This window comes from Ictalurus furcatus, chromosome 22, assembly GCF_023375685.1.
Source record: "Ictalurus furcatus strain D&B chromosome 22, Billie_1.0, whole genome shotgun sequence".
NCBI lineage: Eukaryota > Metazoa > Chordata > Actinopteri > Siluriformes > Ictaluridae > Ictalurus > Ictalurus furcatus.
The window spans coordinates 16,020,305-16,046,223 of NC_071276.1; the positions used below are offsets into that span (position 1 = coordinate 16,020,305).

General features: G+C 39.7%; 1 protein-coding gene across 2 annotated transcripts in view; it reads right to left on the minus strand.

Moving 5' to 3' along the window:
* The window catches only part of cacna1ba (calcium channel, voltage-dependent, N type, alpha 1B subunit, a), a 137,920-nt gene that overhangs the window by 34,174 nt on the left and 77,827 nt on the right, over positions 1-25,919 (minus strand). For both annotated transcript variants that reach the window (XM_053610569.1, XM_053610568.1), the window contains exons 18-29: positions 25,504-25,610; positions 19,953-19,988; positions 16,933-17,664; positions 15,554-15,738; positions 15,322-15,442; positions 15,009-15,138; positions 14,823-14,882; positions 14,152-14,258; positions 6,646-6,742; positions 4,667-4,827; positions 3,918-4,055; positions 1,489-1,690 (exon numbers count right to left, since the gene is read on the minus strand). In XM_053610569.1, the coding sequence (XP_053466544.1) occupies positions 1,489-1,690; positions 3,918-4,055; positions 4,667-4,827; positions 6,646-6,742; positions 14,152-14,258; positions 14,823-14,882; positions 15,009-15,138; positions 15,322-15,442; positions 15,554-15,738; positions 16,933-17,664; positions 19,953-19,988; positions 25,504-25,610 (2,076 nt within the window). The remainder of the gene's footprint in view (positions 1-1,488; positions 1,691-3,917; positions 4,056-4,666; positions 4,828-6,645; positions 6,743-14,151; positions 14,259-14,822; positions 14,883-15,008; positions 15,139-15,321; positions 15,443-15,553; positions 15,739-16,932; positions 17,665-19,952; positions 19,989-25,503; positions 25,611-25,919) is intronic.

Sequence of the window (25,919 nt, forward strand, 5' to 3'; positions counted from 1 at the left end):
ACAACTGGAAGCTTGTTTAAATGAAGTTTAGTATAAGCAATGAAATCACGTTTTGATGAGAAACGTAATTTTTTAAAAAAATGTAAACTATACGTAACATGCTCTCTTACATATGACCGACCACATGGTCCATTTTTTTTTCAGTGTAATGAACTGGCATGAGGATGTGTTTTTGATAATAATAACAATTGTGTTTTCAATAACTTCAATAACTTCGGCAATAAATTCCATATAATAAAATTTGTTTAGTTTCCTTATGCATCCATGTGTCTTCTTATGCGTCTATGCGTTATCCTTATCCTCCATAGTCTCCTTAATATTTTACACACCCTCAGGAGCGTGAGTAAGATATGAATGCCCCCCCACCACCACCCCCCGTCGCCCCCGAATGTACAGGATTTTCATGAATACCAGATTTCTTGTAGAAACACACGTAGAAATGATTTATTAATAAATCCGTTTATATCCAGCTTGATAAATGAGCCCCTTTGTTAGAGACTGTTGTGACTGGCCAAAGTGATGAGTCGGTAAACCACTTTATATAATTTCCCACTTACTGATATATATATATATATATATATATATATATATATATATATATATATATATATATATATATATATATATATATAGAGGTTAATACAGCACACTGTAGAGGCACTCAGTCAATGTTAGCAGGTCTGCATTTTTGTTTTCCTTTGATTAATAATACTACACACAGACTCTCCTACTAGCACAACACACAGTCACCTCACGGTTATTGAGAGGAAAATAAAGACCCTACCCTGCTGAACAAAACAAAAAGAAACCCTCATAGAATTTTTAACGGTTTAAATGGTTATAATGGGAATTGTATTGGTTTTAATACAATTTTAAACTGTTATGCTTCCTGTGGATCTCTACTGGTAATTTGTTGTCTTCTATTGGTGGCATGTTATGCCTAGTGGATGCCATTAAGGACCAATAATGATAATGGTAATGATTTTAATGGTTAGCTGATGGTTTGTAATGGTATGCTTTCCTGTCATGCGTTCTATTGTTTTTTCAACAGGTAGCCAGACTCAAATAATATATATTTTTTAAATATGTGATGTGAAGATAAATCACCACAGCTCACAGCCAAACGTTACTACCTTAGGCTTCCTTTTACTTTCCTAAATAAAGGATGATGACTATGGCAGAGTCATCTTCTATGGAGGAATTTATAGACTTGTTTGTGTGTGTACTAAGAAACTTAAATAACTAACTCGATCTCATATATTATTACATTATTTTCATGACCAATTTTATACTAGTCAGTTAGGTTTCTGGAAGATGGGAACTAAAAGATGGGACTGAGCAGCACACTAGAGCTTTTGAATGCCTGGTACTGTAGGCTAGCTAATAAATATTTATAAATTTCATATGTTTTTATGCTGGCTTTGAATGGTTATTGAGCTTCTTGTATCACGCAGACCCTGGTACCGAGGCTTTCTGACTGGTTCTTACCTCATTTTTCTCCAGACTACACTCGGACAAGGCTTTGTCGCCCTGCTCCTGGAACGTGATAATAATCAACGCCACAAAGATGTTGACGAAAAAGAAGGGGAAGACAACAAAGTAGACCACGTAGAAGATGGACATCTCGATGCGGTAGCCGGGACTCGGACCCTGGTCCTCGAAGGTGGCATCCACAGAGTGCTTCAGAACCCTGAGGACACAAACATCCCGAGATTAATACACAGATTAGGATGTCAGGAAAGACAATTTTAGTCATTATTACGCACAGCCTTACTGTAAAAGTTGTGTTTTTATGAATCCTGAGCCAAATGCAGTGCTCTAAGAAGTTTTAATAGGTATGAGATTAATTACCAACATTAATCTCATGCTGATTAACATTATATCATCAGCTATGTCTACTACAGTAATAAAAGTATAGCAAAGTTTCAGATCTGAGGCGCATGCCCTCTTTTAATTAACGTTTTTTTTTTTTTTTGCTTCACCTATAAACTAATCAGTTCATCATTTTTATATCATCGCATCAGTGAATTATTTAATAACCTACTTAATTTCATGATTTCATCAAGAAATGAGGGCAGAAAGTGAACGAGGACACGGGTGAAATTGCACTGGTGGCCTGGTCTGGAGTCAGTCCTGTGAACTTCATTTAAATAAGATATAAATCATGTAGAATTAAGTGGATCATGAGGCACATCCTCAATCAGCGCTCTCTCTCGCTCGCTCTCTCTCTCTCTCTCTCTCTCTCTCTCAGTTGCCTGAGGTTTGTTTAGCTGCTCTCTAAAACGCCACATATGGCTTTGAACTGGGATCAGAGGAAGCCACAGTTGGGACAGAAAGGCCAAAAGAGATATCTAAAGTGGAGTGGGGCTTTTATGGGCTTTTAGCCCTGAGAAGAAGAAAAAAAGAAACACCCAGGATGCATAAATGTACATAAATAAGAAATAACTGCAGCAGAAAGGCAAAAGAGGAAATAATAATTTGACATGACTCGCACGTTTATGTTTTGTACGTTTCTGGGAAAGTTATTCACACTTCTAGACAATACTTTTTGAGTATATTGGACTTTATTCCAGTTTGATCACCAAGAACTCAGAAGTGCCGATATTGTCAGTAGATAAAGAGAAAAGAAAAAAGGAAAAAAAAACAAAACCACTAATCGACACTGTCACTCTAATTTAATCACCGGCAATTCACAATCAGGCAATTACAGGCCGTCTTGATGGCAAATGATTCTGGAGAGAACGTTGGGGGAATGTTAGCTAGCTAGCCAATTGTTGTTGGGTTTTTTTTTTCACAAATGTGTGCCAATAATCAGTAAAAACAGGAAGGAAAGCATCCAGTGTGACCACTACAAATTAGAGTTCGACTTGGGCGATACCTGCTGATAACTGATTAATCAACTGATAGTTATTCAAAATGATACTGAATGAAAACATAACACTGAAAGTAAAATACTGCTGAACTTTATTACAAATATATACAGAGTACTGACTGTACTATGAAAATGTACTGTACTTTTTAAAAATAAATATATAAATATTAATATATAACAAATAAAAATAGAGACATCCATAATGAATTTTTTTTAAAAAAACACTTCAAATAACACAACAAAATTAGTCAGTGATAGTTTTTATTTCACCTCTAGAGGCCGCTCTCATACTGTTTAATGACAGCGGACCCTTCTCAGCCGGATTAAACCAGGAAAAACTATCGATGTGGATTTTTGCCTATATCTGATAGTTCCAGCAATCGGTTATCAGGTCACCTCTACTACAACTAACAAGCAGCACCTCCATTTTTTCCCTATTGACTCATATGACAGAGGCTCACAAATTTCAAGTAAGCACTACCAGAAGTAGACATGTGTCTTCTGCATCTTGAATCCTTTCCCTTAGAGTGAATTGACTGTTCCATCTCACAGATTTTATCTGCATTATTCTGAATGCTGCATTAGCTGATAAAGCATAAAAGCTGTGGTTTCAAGTGTCTGCTGTAGCAAGGGATCACAAATCGTAAATGCTACAGCTAAAATGTAAATGCTGGCATCTCGGAAAAACTACAGACAAGACAACAAAAGCAAATCTAAAGAGGCACTCTTAATGAGTACAGTATTAAAAGCAGGTACATAATGAGGGTAAAGCAGTTCATTAATGCTTATAGATAGAAGACTAATTGCTAGTATCAGTATCTGTGGTGTGCGCAACAAGTGACGAATTAGAGTAATCAAGATTGTCCTTTTCCAGTAAAGTTTATTTCCTGTAAAATAAGAAATGACGAATATTTATCACTTCATATATACATGTTCCATAGCTATCATTCATACTTCTTGAAATTCTACCAAATAGTCAAATATAGTGTGTTCAAAAGGTTTTAGGTGTGTGTGTGTGTGTGTGTGTGTGTGTGTGTGTACTCACGTAGGCCAGCCCTCTCCTGTGGACACAGTGAAGAGTGTAAGAAAGGCCCACAGCACGTTATCATAGTGAAAGTCGTATTTTCTCCACTCCCTGGGCTGGGCCGAGACCTCATGTTTATCGTACTCCAGAAACTGCCCTCTAAAAACACACACACACACACACACACACACACACACACACACACACACACACACATATTTTTATGAATAGATATACAGATATACAATGCAAAAGTTTGCACCTTTATATAAAAAAAAAGACGACAAAGAAATAAATGAATTTATTTTCATTTACAACAACAAGACATTTGTGTGTTATGATTCACAGAAGTAACAAAATATCAGATATCAGAGTAATACCACCTTTAACTGCCTTTCAGATCCTCTAATTTGTAATATTTAGCAGTAGACTGAGAGGCAACTCTCAATACTTCTTTTCAAGCTATTTGACCCTATGAACTGAATACTTGCCTCATCACTACATACACTCATACTGTGTCTTATAAATAACTTGTAAATTAAAAGTGAATTTGACTTTTTTTCACCAGAAACCATGGGGAGGGGGGTTTAAACTTTTGCACTGTAATTATTCCTGTCTCTAGACTCAAGAATCTCTCTGGTTCAGTGCATGTCTTTACTTTATAATCTCTTCTGCTTGACTGCTTTCTCTTCCCTCAGTGTTAGTGGAGGACTGTACCACTTTACGCCTACAGGAGGAGCTGCAGATGTGAGAGTGGTGACTGACTCTACCTGCAGTCCCTCTCCAGGCCTTTGGACTCATCCGTGCAGTAGAAGAACTTGCCCTTGAAAAGCTGCACGGCAATGACAGCGAAGATGAACATGAAGAGGATGTAGACGATGAGGATATTCAGCACGTTCTTCAGGGAGTTCACCACACAGTCGAACACGGCCTACAGGAAACGCCAACACAACATTAATGCAACCAGCTGAAACTGCCATGCAGTTATGAGGTGCTGTGATTTAGACCGTATAGGACCATATTCAGGGGCGAATTATGCATATTAAGTGGGGAAGAAGTATAAAAAATGTGCATTCAGCTCTCGCAAGGATCGGAATTTAGTGCTGCATAAAAAGCTGCATGAGAGGTTGAGCTTGTCTCGTTTTTTTCCTCAACATGTCTTGTTTTTCTGATAAATAATTTTCTTTTATGCGATATCTATTCTGTCAAGAAGTAGCATTTCGTACATTGGCTAATGTCATTTAATCAAATACAAAAACTATGGAAACCCAATTGAGGTCAGAATATGGAATAAAATACATGGGGCATGCTGTTATAGGAAAATAATCAACAATGCATTACCAACCTGAAGTTTTTCCCATTTTCCAATACCACTCTGAAAACTATTTTCCAATAACAACACATCCCTTAATGTTTTTCCATCTTATTTGACAACACTAACATTTGGATTTAATCCATTACTAAGGAAAATCATGTGTTATCCATTTAAAGTTATAGTTACGGAACAACAAAAAAAGTTCGTTCCTGTTATCACGCCTATATAAAGTTGTCTAGCCTCACGTTTTTCTCTTTCTTGAAAACACACAAAGCAAAAAATGCAGCTTGTCATTTTACCCATAAACCCCAAAGTTACAAATTTACCTCTGACTGTAACAGAATGCTGACACTGGAGACTCCTTCCAAAAATCTCCTCACAGAAAACAAGTGCATTAATATACTTTATACCAGTGATTTGCCTTAAAGCCTGCTCTACAGTCAGAGCTGCTTTTACAGAAAATGAACCAGTTCCTTCTGACCAATCAGATTAGAGAATTCAACCATACTGTCGTATATATATATACAACTTTAAGAAATAAACCACTGTATGAATCTTCCACATTTGTTGGATTGTTGAAGATATATATATATATATATATATATATAGAGAGAGAGAGAGAGAGAGAGAGAGAGAGAGAGAGAGAGATTTCAGTGCTGTAACATCTGGTGGTTTGTGTGAAAAATTAGGCTTTCTTCATTTGGCCTACTTCCATTGTAATTAGGATCTGCTGTATTCCTCAGTGGTATAAAAATGCTGTTTTATAGTCTGGTAGCCAATTACTGTAGGCGGATTTCTGAGAAATTTGCAGAGATTGCACATTAACATAAGTGTCACAACTAGGAATACTCAGAACTATCAACCTTCATACATCCTCAATACTATTGTATGCTTATTTGAATCTTTTGTATCGTACACTATTAGTCTTAAATAGATGATTTTTAAATGATCTCTTGCTTTTTGACAGTACATTTTACTCATGAAAATGGGATCTTTTTTATACAGTATGTTTACATTCCCAGTCTGCTGTCCAATGTTTTCTGGAAGGCATGTGCTTGCGGAGGAAAACTTACCAAACGTTATAAAGCACCAACACAATATCAAGACAAGACTCCTTACTTCCATAAATGTTAAATAAATGTCTCACTTGATATTCACCATATCAATGATCCTAAGTTTTTCTTTGTTAAATATCACCACACTTTTTAATTCGTTTATTATTAGGCCCAGCTTATGCGGAGTGTCCTGTACGGCACAAGTTCCTATGATAATGTATTAGAACAAGTGCATTAATATAAACCTGTGATTTGAAGTGCAGTTATTGCAGTTATATTTCCGCTATAGAAAATGAATCAGCACTTTGTGACTAATCAAATATGAGAAATCAACAGTGGTGTGGTATAAATAGAAAATAAAACAACAGTTTATTTTTACCTTCAGTTTTGGTAAGCGCTTAATGGTCTTCAGAGGCCGCAGGACTCGTAGCACCCTGAGAGACTTGATGGTGCTGATGTCTTTCCCTTTGGTCCCTCTACAAAATGCAATTCAACTGATTAGATATTCACTCTGGTCAGTGTTCCGAGTGAACCACTCCAACATTTACCTAAACACATGTTTCTATTAAAGATGTTCTTTCTAGAAAAGACATTAGAAGGAAAATCTATAGTGAGTTAATGCTGTGCATACTGTATTCAAAGAGAATCTCTACACCTGGTGTTACTGGCATCGACTAGTCCAAATGTAACACTATCTGACCTCTTACATACTTCTCTCACAAAATCAAGTCCTCTGTGGATTGCTTAATTATCTGTATATTACACCCAACCAACAAGGCATCAGTAGCACAAAAGCACATGACCATATCTGCCAAATATCATGTAATCCTGCATTACATGAGCTAGCTGAGATTGTTAAATATCATTAGCATGCTAGTATTAGTTAGTTTGCTTTAAGGATTCTAAGCAAAAATGTTAGTTTAGTCCTGAAACTCAACCATGCAAAAAAACCACAAAAAATTAGCACGTGTAAAAAAACAAAAAACAAAAACAAAAAAAAAACCCTCAGTGCATCAGATTTCTAAAACCACAACCAATGCGAAACTCCATCCAGGAAAAGGGAGACGTTTCTGTTTCTTTGTGGGGAACCAATGCTGTTAGGCAAAAGAGCAGGTAACCACATACTCGAGGGGACATACAGCTTTCTTAAGCATGTAGAGCAAATCAAAAAGAAGCCAACAATGACAAACCCTTTTGTAAAGAAAACCAAAGAACTACAACTTGAACAAATGATTCTGCCAGACACCGTGTGACCAAATGATTGGCAAGGAAACCAAGCTGTGATCCATCCATGCTATGGCCTCTAGATGTCTCAAATAAAATGACGAGACTCTAACATCAGTTCACGGCACAAGCACAGCCTATGACTGAATGTTCACAGAAATAACCCTAAATCAATTATGCACCGTAGAATAAAGGGCCTCTGAAAAATGCAACAAGGACGGCTAAATTCGAATCATAACTTAGCCTTTAAAATGACTGTGTAAATTCTTCACATGAATTTATAATCATATTTCCATTGAGTACATTTTGTTCCATTCTGGTTCTGTACCCTACCTCCGTATGCTAAATGCTAAACATTCAGTACATAGGCTACTGTTGGATTTCTGATTTAATACACAGTGATGAGTAAATTCACACAACACAACATCCAAACCGACTGATGCTGTAATCAATCAATTTTCCCTATGTGGCACAATCCACTAGACAAATCTAAGTCTTTTTTCACTCTGCATCATCTTAGTTATGGATCTCGTACTAAAATGTGATGCTGGGATAATGAAATGCCTCAATCTTAAGGAAAGACTTCTTGCTTGAGCAGGTACCGTTTGGTCTTCCAGTGCAGCAATGGAACAGAGAACAATATTAACAGTATCACATCTCATTCAAGCCCTAGCACTGGCCAATTACAGGTGAGGTAAAAGATGAAAAATGCTGAGAGATGATTCAAAGGAACTTAATGGACATGACAACTATACGATAAAGACAGTACGGTTGCGGAGTACAAATGCATCGTATTGATGACTTGCAACCATACTTGTATAATCATTTTATTACGATGACAGTTACATGAATCTAAAAAGATAGCGCTTGACCATCCTTCCTAAAAGAAATTCTGTATCGGCAACTTATACAACACCCTGCAGTCATCTCTGAACCAACCAGATCATACATACCCATAAAATCTACCCATAAACCATTGCTCTCTCTGGAGACTATCAAAGTCAGGACAGGACAACAGCATGGCCACACACATTATGGCAGTGTTAGTCCCTAGTTCCAATCACTCAATACCAGCATGCACCTTACCCATGCTCTCTGATGCACATTAGTCCAGCATGCTTTCATCTGAAACTAAATCACGACACAGCACTCACACACTCACAGATAATATGTAATATATATCAAGGGTTCCCAACTCCAGCTCTCATATTGCTCAGCTTTCATCTCTTCTCCCGACATATCTACACAGGTTCAGATTTCATTATAAACCACGTCATGAGCTAGATCATGCAAGTGGTCAGGAGGAAAAAAAAACCTGAAACTGTGCAGTGCAACGACTCTCCTGGCCTGGTGTTTAGAACCCATAGGATATATTACATCACACTGGTCTTCCTGATAGCTTTTGCAGAAGCCCTTCCGCATTCAAGCTGTATTCATTCACTTGTGATTTCTGTTCTGAGTTTCTGTTGAAAGGTAACAGAATGGCCAGTGAAGAGGCCTGCACACGTTTCCTCCACAAAGTGGTCCCTTAATTAACAGGACAAGGTTAGAAGATGAGAGTTACAAGGGATTGGGGCTCAAGAAGAAAGAATGAATATACGTTCCCCACCTGTTTGGACTTTGATGCGATCTAATAAATGAATGAGACAAACACAGGGTAAATATTATCACTGCTTACAACACGGTTAAATTAGGTCAGAAACTAGGACTGAACTAGCAGTTATATACCCATCATTGTGCAGTGAACTATATATAAAAAATAAAAAACATTTCAATACATGTATGTTGTTCTTAGGTTTTCACAGTTGGCCTTAAAGTCACCTTAAACTTTTGATTTGATTTTTTTTTTCTTGCAAAATGTGCAATCCAAATGCCAAAAAAAAAAAATCTAATAATTTCTCCATCAATTTTACATCCCTGATTACCCCATGGAAGAAAGGAAGTATGGCAAGCAATTATTCAGAAATTACTCAACCAGAGCAAGGATAAAGCCTCCAAATGCACCCTTCAGTTCTGCACCTTGGCCATCAGCGGGGGTGGGAATGATGAAGCTCGCATTATTGCTTTTCACTGAGTATTCAACAACAAAGTTTGACAGTCAGGATTTTTCTCATTGGACCAGCATCACCCACGTGTGGCAGTTGGGGTGTGCTTGAGTGCAGGCTGTGAATGGGAGGAGGATTTGCAAAGAATAAGCAGGTAATGAATGGGTGTCTACACTTGTATGTGGTTCATAGCAGCCTATTTACTGTATGTGTTGCTTTGTCTTCTCTGTAGGCTGCTAGGTGCCAGAGAGACTGAACTGACATTACCTGCTCTGACCCAGCTGAGCTGAGCTGAACTTGTAAGGTTTCTGCTTAGTTTGATAGGTTTTTTTGGTGTGCATTTGAGTGCCAAAAAGCGTAGTGCAGAAAAGTGCATTTTAATAAAAAGAGAAACAGCCTGATGTTGCCATACTCTGCCTTCTGTAGCATCATTCTACTCCCCATCGGCCTGGGGTGTCACTCCTTGCTATGAGGCTAGATATGTTGTTGCACAAGAGCTGTGAACATCAGCCCCCTAGTTCACTGAGAAGAATACTAGAAAGTACCTCAGAACCCATGCAGTCAGGCTGCCCTTGTACCTCACTCCTGAGCAACAGTGGCAGGAGAAACAGGTATCTTTAGCGATCAGCACTTGGCCCCAGCTCTTAATATACCCAGAGTAAAAGGACTGCCAGTTTTAGAGATGTACAGAGGCCTGGTGGATGTCTTTACTAAGAAAGGTACAACAGAACTACTCCTTTATCAGTCACAGGCCTGTGATATCCTGCCAAAGGCTAGTCCATTATGCTATAGCTAGTACAGAAAGGCAGCTTTGGAGGAATATATCTAAGAGGTTCTGAGGTGTTCATCTCATCTTTGACATCTCCCACATCCACAGGATGTTTTTCATTCATAAGAAGGATGGAGGACTATGTCCCTGTATGAATTACCATAGACTCATCAAATCCCTGTGAATTTAACCAGACGGATACTATAACAAGCACACAGCTTCATACGCATCCAGAAAGGAGGCAAGTGGAAGACTGTCTTCTCTACAAATTGGGGCACTATGAATATCTGGTAATACTCTATGGCTTAGTCAATGCCCCATCTGTTATACAGTCCTTTCTTTATGACTTATGTTTACAAGGTTGCTGTTGACAAAGTCACAAGTGTTATGGGAAGACCAAAAAAAAAATGTCAGATCCATTTAACCTCTGTCTCCTTTCTAGGTTACATCCTGTCTCCTAGAGATGTATGGAGCAGCACAAGTTGCAGTACTGGCCTGTCAGATAGAACTTCGGCACTTCCTGGAGTTCTCGAAATTGTACAGAAGGTTCTGAAACTCCAGTGTGTATGCCACTTCTCAAAGGGGCTCCCTGCAGGCTCTCTTGGTCACCAGCTACCGAAGAGGCTTTCATCTTCCTCAAGGATTTCCATTTCCATTATTTACCATCCAAATGATTCTGTTTGTGATCAAGGAGGATGGCTCTGAAGTGGGAACTGGAGCCAGGCTCTCTCAAAGGAAAGGGAAACTACCCAAACTTCTGCAAGAACCATTCACCACCTGAGAGAAATTACTAGGCTGGCAATTGGGAAGTCCTTGCTCTTAAGCTAGCCTGGAGGAACAGAGGCAGTGGTGGTGGTAGTGTGGTGGGACGGGTGTGTGTGTGGATTATATCACAGATTCTTGCCCATCAGTGTGCACCCAATGCGGTGATTACTGACACCTGTGTCTCATGGTCACCATCAAGGAGTTCGTAAATATCCTTTTAGTCATTTTGTAAGGACTTCAAATTCACGTGTTTGCCTCTTTCTTGATCAACTTGATCATGTTCTTGGATTACCAGCTTTCTCCCTGCATAGCCTATGTACTGTATATGTTCCTGCTAAGTATCACCGATAACTTTTCCCAGGTTCGTCCAGTCTTCATTGTAGCATCAAATTACCTTTCTACTCTTGTTACGTCTAGTTAATCTAAGAATTCTTACCACTGTTTTTGTCCCATATACGCATTAGTGCGTTTCGATTAGCTTTTGGGTTTGTTGTGTTTAGTTTGACAGTTTTAAAAATAAGTTCTGGGTGACTTTAAGCTATAACACAACTGCACTGACAGCATGGGACATAACCACCGACTGGATGAATGGAACAGTCAAATCAATGGAACAGGTTGAGAGACCATTTTGGCAATGTTAAAAAGGGAGAAAAAAAAAAGGGCTACGATGACTCCTTTCGGTCAGGTTTGGAGAAAGCATCTGTAGGTGGATGCACAAACTGCAGTCATTCCACTCTACAGCAGCCTCACAAACACAATCTCTCATGTTCAAAGAAATACATAGTTGAAAACATGTAGTAGCTGTTTACGAAAAAGAAAATCCAGTTCATATGATTTTCATTGGCTCTGAAAACGTTCCATCCTCGCATTCTGACTGCGTAATTATTCAAATGCAGTAAATAGGACCACGATCCGCTCAGGGGTGCTTGATGTTTCCCCTGAAAACAGCTTACAATGTTTCTGTCTTATTAAAACAACATCACATGAATTGGATTTTTGCTTTTCTAACAAAACCTGTTGTGTTATGTGGGATGATTCTACAGAGTCACGCCTTTCAATTCTACTGATCATACATTACACATTATACCTATATAGCAATAGACAGCATTCTCCCAGTAAACCTCATGATAACATGCATTAGAAGAACTTTTTATTCCCCCACATGCCTGAAGATGGAAAAATGGACATGTTCTGTTTGCTGACGATGTGTAGTAATGAAGGAGAGCCAGACCAGCCTTATTACCCAACATGATTTAACAGATCAAACTCAGAGTCACAGTCACATGCACTGATCTGAAATACATGTAAGCTCTGAGAGCACGATGCCCTCATTTGGGTGCTTCAGGCTGTGTTCAGAATGTTATCAGATGCAACCATACGTTTTATATGGAAAGAGATCATGGGAAGAGATAATGAGACTTGGTTTTGTCCGTCACAGTGATTTCGTTTTGAACGATGGCAGGGAAGACGGGTGATCTAGCAAACATGAATGAATGACAGAGAGTCGATGATCACACTTACGCACAGACAGGCAAGAGGACAAAAGAGGGAGAGGAAGAGCCAGAGAGATAGCAAGAGGAAGGAGAGAGAGTGAAGAGAGAGTTACAGTAAGGCATTACCCCATGAAGCTCCTTCACGCCATTCGAACAGGAGAGAGAAAGAAGGAGAGTAGAGAGTGAGCATGAAAAGAAAAGATCACTCAACGGTGTACAATACGCACAGCGGCTCTGACACGACTTCACAGAAATAACACACAGAGAGACAGGAAGTGTGAGAGACCACAGTTTTCAACAGAATAAGCCCTTGAGATTGAAGGCTCTTAATGTAAAAACAAGAAACTATTTTCATCATCATTGGACTATCATTACAACCAGTCCATCTGTGTTTTCTCTGTCATTTTAGCATAAATTAGTACATGTTTATATAATCAGGAATTCCTGTAGCATACAGTAGAACGGACACCAAACCCCACAGATGTGAAGCTACGAATCGATTTCTGATTTTATTTTCTGTTAAGATCCTTGAACCATTTTAAAGTGCATATTAACATCAATAATGCCGAAATAATTAAGCAATGTGTAAGACATTTAAGGCTTAAGACCATATTAACATGTAGAGAGTGTGTTCAAATTTAGTTGTTGAATGCAGTTAAATTCCTTGCCATTCCGAATGCAGACACATACACCAAAATAATAATAAATCTGATTTGAGCTGCCTATCAGAACAAAGTCTAAGAAAACATTTCTTCAAAGCCTTTGGGAATACAATTATTACGCTAAACATTTCATCTTGAGAAAATTAAAATAACTTCTACACTATGTAACGCACACCAATCAAGCGCTGAAATGAGACTACGCTGTGTCCGTATATTAAACTGGCTTCTGACAGAGAGAACGCCAGTGAAGCGAAACAGCAGGAGTTGAACAGCAGGACTTGGTGAAACTCTTACTCATCATTTTCTGCTACACTCAGCAGCTCACTTTATGAACGGGAGGAATGTAGCACACGTCTAATAACACGATTATAATAATGAAGTCATAATAACAAGACGTTCGTCTGGCTGCAGGACACAACACACATTAATGCACCGAATAATCTTCATGCAGAAATGAAGCTGTTTAAACTGTGCAGGGTTATTATAGAATGTACCAGAGCTAGAAAGATTATCTCTGAAACTGGGGGGGGGGGGGGGGGGGGGGGGTCTAATCTAATCTTTTGATCTAATTTCAATATTCCATTTTAACAATAGAAATTGTGAATGTAAATGAAATGACTAAACAAGTAATTCATATTTTCATTTTATTTTTCTGTTACAGCAACATATTGTTTCAATATCAATTTTTCAGCAATATTTCATGTAATTAAATTTCAAAAATGCAGCCAAATAAAGTACTTTTTAGTACCGTTAATGATCCCTTAAGGATCTGGTACCTGACACAAAACTAAACCTAATGAACTTTCAATCAAAAAGAGAAATTAAAACTATATGTATATATAAATATTAAAAACAATAACAACTGAGAAAGCTACACTGAAAATGAACTAAGCTGAAATGGAATTCAAATGAAAAATCGTGACTTACGTGAAAGCGAATGCCACCAGAGCTCCACTGACCACAATGAAGTCTAGAATATTCCACAAGTCTCTGAAGTAGGAGCCTGGATGCAGCAGCAAGCCCAAATCCACCATCTTGCAAAAAAAACAACAACAACAACAACAGAAGAATAAACTCACAGCAGGTTATGCACTTATATAGCGCTTTCATACAAAGCACTTTACACTGTGTCTCATTCACCCATTCACACACACACACACCAATGGTAGCAGAGCTGCCATGCAAGGTGCTAACTTGCCATCGGGAGCAACTTGGGGTTCAGTGTCTTGCCCAAGGACACTTCGGCACGTGGAGTCATGCAGGCCGAGAATCGAACCGCCAACCCTACGATTAGTGGACAACCCGCTCTACCACCTGAGCCACAGCTGCCCCTGGCTGTTGGATGTTAAAGACTAAAACGCTGTAATGTTTGGTATACACGATTCTTTTTTGAAGATATTATGTTAATTAATTCTTGAATCTGGATGTGGGAGACAGATGGCAACCAGATGGAAAGCTGAGGGTAAAGTGCCATCTCACAGTCATACCAGTGTCAAGCAAATATAGCGTAGAACATTAAAAAAAAAAAAAAAACATATCTTTTAAGAACACCTGCCTTTTCCAGTGTCTAAAAAAAGCTAAATTAATTTTGAGCTCACCTTAATTACCATCTCAAATGTGAACACACCGGTGAAGACGTAGTCCAAATACTTGAGCACCTTTCGAAACAAAAGGGAACGTTGAAGTTCTGTTCAGAGAGACAGCTTGAAACAAGCTGGAGAAAAGTACTGTACTAACATTACGCGTAATCAGACAGTTATACAATTTAAATGAAACACACTCACGTAGTTCCGCAGAGCGTTGGCATTAACCGGGTCTTCTGCAGCCAGTGCAATGCTGCTCATAGCTATAACCATCAGGATACACATCTCAAAGTAACGCAGGCTGACTATGTAGTGACACAAACGCCTCACCCTACACACACACACACACACACACACACACACACACACACACAGGGGATTAGATGCTTTATTCTGTCTATCACATACCATGTATTACAACATGAGGAACACCACAGTGATGCCACTGGATGAGGTTATACCTTAAACACATGACCAAACACACACATACACACACACACACACACACACTCACGGGTTAGTTGGGCTGAAGATAAACATGGAGCTATAAGGAAGGATAGGGCGTGGACCACTCTGGTTCCCCTCCTCCAGGTTCTTCTCAGTCATGGGCACTGTCTCGCTGTCTATACTGTTCACTTAAATACAGGGATAGAGCGCTTATTTAGAAACATTAAGATTAACATGATAAAACATTTTTGTCATGGCACTATTATTTTGTAGCATTCCATATTACGAGCAGTGCATACTGGCTATGAGAGTGGTCTCTCCAGGTGGAGAGGTGATGGTGACGGGGATGTGGACCCCCAGGCCTCCTGTGCGGCTGACATTCCGCTGGTTATCCGAGTCTTCTGGTTTCTCCAGACACCACCGACTTCCCACCGCAAGCTGCTGAGAACTTGCAGGCAGCATATCTCCACCCATTTCGGTTTGTCTAAAACAGGAAATTATTATTATTATTATTATTATTATTATTATTATTATTACGTTGTGAGAAACCTCGGTTTCCACACAGCTCAATTCCTGAATAACATCTTAGCCAGATCGCTCACATAAGCAAACCTGACAGGAATTCTGAGAAGATTTTAAACAAAATTCATAAATGCTACCCATCTTCTTTCCGAACACTAGCCTGCCTTCTAAAACCAGCTAACTTGACATAGTTTCTGAGAGGAATTTAAGTCTTATTAAGAAATGCTTGGAATCGTCATTGCTAACACTAGCCTACTAACATAAACAATACTTACAGGATTTCTGAGAGGGATTTTATAAATGCTTGCAAACTTCATTGCTAACACTAGCCTGCTAATATAAACAATACTTACAGGATTTCTGAGAGGGATTTTATAAATGCTTGCAAACTTCATTGCTAACACTAGCCTGCTAACATAAACAAAACTGACAGGATTTCTGAGAGGATTTTTAAGTCATATTCATAAGTGTTAATAGTCTTCACTGTTCAATTTAGCCAACTAGCCAGCACCAACAAACAACAAACAGGAGATATTCCAAAAAGTTCAGGACTGCTAACGCTATACATCTAGCTAACATAACATAATCTGACAGGATTTTTTGATTATTCTTAAGTAATATTCATAAATATTATTATTATTTTTTAATTAATAATAATATAAAAACCTTCACTGCTAATGCTAGCTATCGGGACAGCATATGACATCTGAGAAACCAAGCTATTTCAGTCATTACAAATCAGTATAATGAGAAACTAGCTGGTCATATTTATAGTTAGCATCGGGAGCATATACGGTGGTGCTTGAAAGTTTGTGACAATTTACTACTATTTTCTACATTTCTGCATAAATATGACCTAAAACATCATCAGATCTTCACTCAAGTCCTAAAAGCAGATAAAGAGAACCCAATTAAACAAATGAGATGATTTTTTTTTTTTTTTAAGGAAAATGATCGTATATTACATATCTCTGGCAAAAGTATATGAACCTCTAGGATTAGCAGTTAATGTGAAGGTGAAATTAGAGTCAGGTGTTTTCGATCTGATGACAATCAGGTGTGAGTTACTGTGTTATACTGAAACTATGGTTAGTTATAGTGAAACTCAGCTATAATGGATGTATAAAGTTATAATGGAATAATTGCAGTGTTTTACCTGTGCTCTGGAGGCTTGTCCTCTTCTCGCTCTCCATCCTCCCTCTGCTCCCCGTCCTCTAGTGCAGACTGCGCCTTGCCGGCCCGTTGCCGGTGCCTCCTCCTGCCCCCATTGCCCCCTTCCTCCCCTCGTGAGCTCCTCTCTCCATCCCCCTTGGCCGAGCGTGAGCCTTCTCTGTGGTGCAAGCGTCTCTCGCTCTTGGCACAGACAACACCATTGCCTTCGCGTCCTGCCCTATGCGAACGGTGGTGTCTGTGTTCTCCTCTAGCATCACGGCTGTGGCTGCGCTCACTCTTGCCATCTTTGGCCCGTGTGCCCTCAGTCTCCTTGATGCGGCTGTGGTGTATGTGGTGACGTGAGGCTCCAGTTTCACCATTTTCTTGGGCTTCATTGGAAGTTCGCTCACGTCTCCGATGATGGTGTTTACGTGGGGGTTGGGATTGAGGAGGCTCCATGGCAAGGGGATCAGGGTTTACCTGTGGGCTGGGGTCCTCAGGTGTGCCTGCTTCGACTCTCAAATCCCTGGGCTTGTCCCAGTCGCATCGTGGCTCCACCACCAGTGGCCGGTCCAGGTGGGTGGTGATGTCGGGCCGTAGGTGCTGAGTGGAGGTCAAGCGAGGGTTGAGTTCCTCGTGGTACAGGGCCTCACTGCTGGCTCGCATGTGCTTACGGATCTGCGTGGTGCGCTGCTCCCATACAGACATCATCTTCAGCGAGCGCCGCTGCTCTTGACTGGAGAAGAGAGGAATCAATGGAAGGAGGGGTTCATTTACAATAAGAGCTTTTCAGTTAACCGAGATATGGGACCAGAAATAAACTTTGCCCATCCATGTCAAGACCACCTTTTACTGTCAGCGAATATGAAACAATTCTTTACCACCGTCCAGGTCTTTCTGCAGTCCATTTCAGATAAAAACATTACAGAGCCATACTTTTTATGCTACATGTAAGCAAAAAATATGCATATTCTGGACTTTTTTGTGTGTGCTTTTGTTGCTGTGAGAGAAAAGAGGGTCTTTATGGATGTCAAATTACAATACTCGACATGCTGTTATTTCTTGCCTGCAAATGCCTGCAGATTATAGCTAACCAACGTAGCATCATGCATCCCAAACACAGATATTAGATGCGCAAGGAACATGACATTTAAGGGGTGGGTACAAAGGATTAAGCCTGGTCAGATGAAACTCTAAGAATACCATAAATCTCCTTCCTTGAACTACAGGATTGATTGCATGCATCTTCTCAATGGCAAGTTTTTTGGTAATCCTTTTGTTGTTGCCATTCCTCTAAGACTTACTGTTCAAGGGTTTTGATACGGACTTGAATGTCATGGTGGAGCTTTTTATAGTCCTTCTCTCTGGTCTCGCTGACATTTTTTTTTAATGGATCTGAATCACTAATACCAGTAAAACAATGATAAACTGCACGCTGAACACTGGTGAAGTTCTGATCTCATTATGCAATGCTGCTCATGCTAGTGTGACACTGGCGAGCATGACGGTTTCTAAGAAATTCCGCTCTATAAATAGCTAGCATTTGGTCATTTTATATTAAAACAAGGTTTAACATATTTTCTTTGATTCTAATTAAAGTCATGGCCTAATTTCTCAAGTGTGATGTGTGTAATTTATTTTGCCTTATACTTAGCGTGGTGTCATTTTCAAATCATTTAGCAGCAATCAAAAACTCAGGCGTAATCATAATTAGGAATGCGCTCCTGTTGAAAAGAAAGAGAGTGAGAGTACAAACGTGCATGCAAGCTCCTCTTTTCACAAATCTATTTCAGGTACACCTTATTGCAGTCTCACCGGTTTCAGGACAGAAGACCTAAAGTATCGTATATGAGTATGTAAGTCATATATATGTAACAACTATTGCAGCATGTAACAGGTTACTCTATAAACAAGTCCTTCGAGGCTGAGGGGCACAAAGGACCAGGCTTTCATTCCAACCAAGCACAAGCCAGACCTGAAGCTGCTGGGTTTAAGATTTTGGTCGAAAAGTATTTATTGCAAGCTACTATCGTGAGGAAAAGCGTTTCATAACGTGAGTTGTGCTATGTTGTTCTTCACAGCAGCTGCAAGTACACACATTCACACGTCTATCAGGCTCACTAACCTTATCTCTCTGAAATACAGTATAAAGGATAAAACTATCATGTCTGCTCACTTCTGCTTTGTGTACTTCTGTACCCAAACTGCGTTCTCAATGTATTTTATTACTAAATCTGTGTATTTTACTCTCCAGACTATCAAACATGTTAGGCACAAGTTGAACAGCCCAAAGAGCAAATAGCAAAACAATCCTGAATCTGACATATCAGACTCTCACACTCTCTCACTCGCTTTCTCATGATTGGCTGTGGCTCCTGCCTGCCACTGTGTAATTAGACTTCTTTCATGCCAAAACAATGTATGAAATATCTGAGCTGGTGTATGATGTACACATCGAATTCCAACTAGACACCACTGACGCAGCACTGATTATGAATTACTAATACAGGACTGTCGGGGCGACTCAGAGAGGCTAAGGAACATTAACTTGACTCAGTAATCATGTTGGGTTTTATTTTCATTTCTAACAGCACTTTCACTTAAATACTTCTGCTCGGCTATGAAGAGGCCTTGTATAATAGAGATAATTGGTGCTCGCTGCTAAACCTTGAAAATGTATACATATACATGATTCGTTCTCCCTATGCTGAGTGAATAAATGGCAATCAAGGAGTTGAGAAATCTTAAAACCTCATTAAAGTGATGCAATCGAGTGCAAAACCCATGAGCGTTGTTGTTGTTGTTGTTGTTGTTGTTGTTTGGAATTAACTAAAGACAAAACGTTTAACCTCAGATGCAGAGAATGAAGGATGGGCAAAATACTGTCATGTTTCCAGTCTACACATGTATACACACCAATCACAATGATGAGCGCAATGCTTGTACATATGACTTAGATACATATACAATACAGGTTTGAGTATGGAAAGGAGGTCTCGGCAGTGTCCTTTATGGTACCATTACCTCAAGTAGTGATGGGCGGGGGAGCAGACATAATTCCTAAAACACACGAACATACAGTCAAATACACACAGACACACACACAGACACAAGGAATTCCCATAGTGCCACATAGAAAAGGTTAGAAGACAGAGTGAGACACCCGACAGGGAAAATACAGACAAAGAGACAGACGAATAGACACAGAACAAGCAAAAAGGAACATATATCATAGGAGAAACAAAGTAAAATAAAAGTACATTTAGAAACTAGTTACATAAATGCAATCTTCTTTTCTTGCTTTGTCATGTCACTGTAATTAACTCCTCTGAAGTGTAATTTATATATATATATATAGAGAGAGAGAGAGAGAGAGAGAGAGAGAGAGAGAGAGATTTAATACAAAATAAAAGTTCAAAGCTCCAATAAAATGTCAAAAGATCTTGCATGTTCTGCTGTGAATAAATCTAGTCTTGCATAGCTGAACAGCTCGCTCTGTGTGTGTGTAGTGTGTGTGTGTGTGTGTGTGTGTGCCCGCAGATGGCAGGCACTCCAGGCTTTGGTTGGCAGAAGTGCTGACTCACTCGACACCAGCGAAAGCACTTGTGGTAGTAACACTTGTTCACATACACACAGCTGGCTCAGGAAATAAAGGACAAACTGCCAACTACACTGCTATGCTAACAGCTAACACTGAACATACAGTTCATCCAGCTAAAACAGAGCTAAATTGGAACAGCACAGCATTAAAGCTAATATCCATCCCAGTAGAAAGCCCACTCTCCTAGAGCTGTAATTTAGTGTAGGCATGTATATGCATAATTTAATAGTAAATACTGCTGTAGTGCTAATTAGATTGGGTGTACACCAGTATTTTCCCATTTAGAGCTCATGTGCCAAGGTCAAACATGATAAGAAATCAATGCGCCTGTGCTGCTGTGGGTGAAGGAGGTGTGACAGAAAAATCTGCTGACACGGTGGCATTTTAAAACCATTTTTGTGCAGAATTTTGCTAAAGCTCCCATCTATGGAGATGCTCTCTAAGCGCAGACACAAACGTCCTCTAAATGTCGAATATTAATGTAAATGATTTTGCTCAAGGCAGCTTACTGAGAATGAGTTTTCACAGACTTTTACATTTTATTTACCTTCTCTGGTTTGATCAGTGAAGTGACAACATGGCTCCTTCAATGTTCCAGTTAAACTGGAAAGAGGCGTTGGATTGTCTGTTCAGAGCCTGAGACGTTTCTAAGCTAGGAATTTTATGCAACTCGACCTTCACAAATTTTAGTTGAATACCCCCGGTTTAGCCCTAATCTCTAACCAAATAAAACATGCCCAAAAGGATAACGACCTATGTATATAGTTCCCTCCGAAACTATTGGAACGGCCAGGCCAACAAATTTTTAATTTTTTTTTTTGCTATACACCAAAGTCGTTTGAGTTTGAGATGAAAAGACGGATATGAGACGAGAGTTTAGGATTTCAGCTTTTATTTCCAGGTATTTACATCTAGATGTGTTAAACAACATAAAACAAAGAACCTTTTGCATCAGACCAATCAATTATTTTCAGATGAGCAAAAGTATAGGAACAGATAAGTCTTGAAGTAAACATAAGTAAATAACGCAATATTCGGTTACATATCCCTTGCTTGCAATAACTGTATCACTCCTGCGACTCTTTGACATCACCTAATTGTTGGTTTCTTCTTTTGTGTTGCTTTTTCAAGCTTTTATTGCAGCTTCCTCCAGTTTGCTTTTCCTTTTTAACAACAAATGCAGTCTTTACATGTGAAACTGAAGGCTAAAACCAAGAGTAGACATTCAGACTTATTTATTGTATAAACAATCAGTCTAACCGGACACACCTGGGTACCAAGAAACACCTGTCAGTCACATGTTCCAGTATTTATGCTCGCCTACAAATTGGGTGGTCTGATACAAAATGTGCTACGCTCTATCTCATTTAACACGTCTACATATAAATACCAGGAAATGAAATCTAAAATTCTAAACTCTCTTCAAATATTCATCTTTTGATCTGAAACCCAAATGTCTTCAGTCTAGAGCAATAACAAATGAATTTGCCTTGCCGTTCCAATAGTTTTGGAGCCGGGCTGTATAACTAGAGCATCCGCACCACACTGCTTTAATATCTAATTAAAGTATAAGGATCAATACAATAACTAATGAATACAATATATTGTAGTAAGATTATCTAACCTGTACACCTGATGTTGTATCAAGTATCATACATGGACAAGTATAAGAGAGTAGAGTATACATTACAGGAGATGCAGCACATTCAGAGCTCTGATCAGTGTACATTTAAAGTGACTGAAGATGGAAAGATGGCCTTGAGACAGAGATTGACTGCAAAAAAGGAGGAGGATGAGAAATGCAGGAGCACAAGATAAGAGAGTAAAGAAACTCACGGGGAATCAGAGCTGGAGTTGGAGGAGCCGTGCGACAGCGCACCTCCATTGAGCCTTATAAAACGGCACAAATCAAAGAAAGAACAGAAGGAAAAAAGATCGGAGGGGAAAGAAAGAGCGGAGCAGGGCCTGAGCCGGTGGAGATGTCAGTCACAGACTCGGGCCCTACGCCACAAAAGTCAACTCAACCTCAACTGAAGCATGACAGACATTTCAACTGAATGACAAAAGTAACATACTATTTAGCAACACATTTATCCTTCAGGTTTATCCAAATGAACCCTTTCATGCATAAATTGGAAAAATATCCAGATTCGTTACTTAAAATTGCATATCATATGAATTTCTAACTTCTAAAAGTTCTAAATATGACTTATATTAAAAAAATAAATAAACAGATGTGTTCCATGTGTAGGAATACCATGAGTAAAAAAGGATAAAACATCCATCTATTTTCTGTACCACTTCTCCTACACAGGGTTGAGGGGGAGCCTGGAGCCTATCCCAGGGATCTCGGGGCACAAGGCGAGGGACAGGGTTGAGGGGGAGCCTGGAGCCTATCACAGAGATCTTGGGGCACAAGGCGAGGGACAGGGTTGAGGGGGAGCCTGAAGCCTATCACAGGGATCTCGGGGTACAAGGCGAGGGACAGGGTTGAGGGGGAGCCTGAAGCCTATCACAGGGATCTCGGGGTACAAGGCGAGGGACAGGGTTGAGGGGGAGCCTGAAGCCTATCACAGAGATCTTGGGGCACAAGGCGAGGGAGAGGGTTGAGGGGGAGCCTGAAGCCTATCACAGGGATCTCGGGGTACAAGGCGAGGGACAGGGTTGAGGGGGAGCCTGAAGCCTATCACAGGGATCTCGGGGCACAAGGCGAGGGACAGGATTGCGAGGGAACCTAGAGCCTATGCCAGGGATCTCGGGGCACAAGGTGAGGGACACCCTGGACAGGGTGCCAACCCATCACAGGACACCAACGCACACACACTCACACACCCATCCATACACTATGGACAATTCAGAGATGCCAATCAGCGTACAATGCACGTGTATATGGACTGAGGAAGGAAAACGGAGTACCTGGAGGAAACCCCCGAAGCATTGGGAGAACATACAAACTTCACATACACAGGGCGGAGGCGGGAATTGAACCCCCAGCCCTGGAGGTGTGGGGCAAACGTGCTAACCACTAAGCCAATTGTGTGCCCCAACACCTGAAAATTAAAAAAAACTAAAAATCCTCCTGGTGTTTATAAACACAAATTGTTCGCATTAAGCTCTACAATATAGCAATATTCTTGACTACCAAAATGTATGTGGGTTAGGACTGTTGCATGATATAGCTAATTTGGGAGGTAAACAAAAATCCCAAGTTTTAGAAAAACTATAGCATTCATTAGAATTGGGAACAATTTATTATTATTTATAGAAAGCTAGTAAAGCTATACCAGAGACATGCAAACTGAGAGCAACAGAAATCAGCATGATGATTTATTTTAAACTGCAGTAATGGTCTGGAACAATTTGGGGGGAGAGTTATGTCTGACATTTTACTAAAAACAGCCTGAAATGAATCGTCCATAAGTGTGGATACTATGCATGAAAGGGTTGATATTATGATGCAGACGATTTATAGAAGAAGGAAAAATGTCTTGTAAATACAGTATAGAGATAATTCAGAACAGAAATCTAAACTCAGGGGTGGACAAATCAGTAGGCCGGGTGTCCAGGGCAAATTTTGTGTACAGGCTACTACTGTAGGTTTTTATTCTTAGTTGCCTGATGGACAAGTAGAGTCAACGACCAGAAAAAGAAAAAAAAAACCCTAATCCTTGCTGACTTTTACAAAACGAAACTTTTTCATTTAGTATGTAGCTATGTTTAAATTTAATACGCTTCACGGTGTTGTGACACACCTCAATGCTCGCACTCGCAAATCCTGACACCTGCTCCTCTATACAATACGCCCAAGTATCACCAAAATCGGTGGAACGATTTTTACAGATGAATGTGTATAAGGTTAAGAGACGAAGGTATGTGGAAACTAAAATGAAGTCCAGCGCAAAGCTCCTCTGCTAGCACAAACATATAGTCACCACGTGCTTAATCTAATCCAGAGAGAAACGAAAGACGCCAGCCAGACTCGATTAATATATTTCATGTGTAGCCGAAACATCCTCCAACGACCTGCTGACATTTTGTCAAGGTCGCAAACACGATGTGCTACGTGATCGCAAACACGTTCCTCTCCTTTATTCTGTATCACCGCACATAACTAGCTAGCTAGCTCTTCATACGTTATTACACTACCTACCACTTTTTACTCTAGTCACTTGGGTTTCCAGGTAACCATGGTTACAGGTCTACGGCAGCACACTGGAGCTTTTATTTGCCTGGTGTGGCTAGCGGATGAATTTATGATTTGTCCACTCCTGTAAACTGATACCAAAAATCAAGCAAAGAACATTCAACATGTAAATGTCACTATAATCCTTAAACAAATCAAAAACGACTACTGGGTTGGGATGAATATCGGTTTCGGAAAACAATCTGGCCATAATGACATGGCAGCTATTTCTTATATGTTTTAAGGTTTGTTTTTTTCAACCTTAAAGCCCATTCGAGCAACAATATTCTACTTAGAGTTATAATAAATAAATAAAAAACGTGCAATGAAATGTAATTTATTGGTGTAACAAATCTCCTAAGTCATGGATTTACAGTATGGTAGATGTGTTAAGATTAAGAGGTAGTATTAGTGATAACTAGTGGAAAGAAATACTTGAATGTCCTTTACAAGCCTAATGTCCTTTATAATATGATGTTTATCCCTTTTACCATCATGGCTTATCAATCAAATCAAATAGTCTGGGCTAGAGGTGTTGTACTGAAGACAGAACATACATAGAAATGAGCCTCACACACACACACACACACACACACACATACACACACTGTACGTCATATGTACATACACACATACACACATTTAATCAGTCCAGACACTAGACATTACAGTACTTAAGAATTCAAGACACATGGATAACACTTATAAAAAAATATAAAAAACAACATATATAGACAAGAAATGTGGTTTTCTAAGTGATGCATTCCAGCAGCAGTGGGGTTGTTACTTACGCTGCGAGAGAGATGCTAGCAGCTGACATGGGGCTGACTTCCTTCACCTCTTTAGCCTTCTGGAGGGCCAGCTTCTTACTGATGGCCTCCTCCTGTTCCTCCTCATCCTGTGATAAAGGAGGGTTTAATGACTGAATGTACGACCCATGTTTAGGACTCGAAAAATCAAATCCCGTGATGTCCCAAGCGACCGATAATATGTGTGCTCCTTCTGTGTACTGTAGATACAGTATTAATGTAAAGCCATAAATCCTGCCTGAAACATGGAACTCCATTAGTGTGAGTTACTGAGCGGGATGAGCATCAGTCAACGGTAAACAGCCGACACAGACAGGGTTATGGAGCCATTAAAGGGCAGCAGTGTACGGCGGGTCTGGAGATAGGATCTCCTCGTGTTTAACCCTGGATTCAGGATG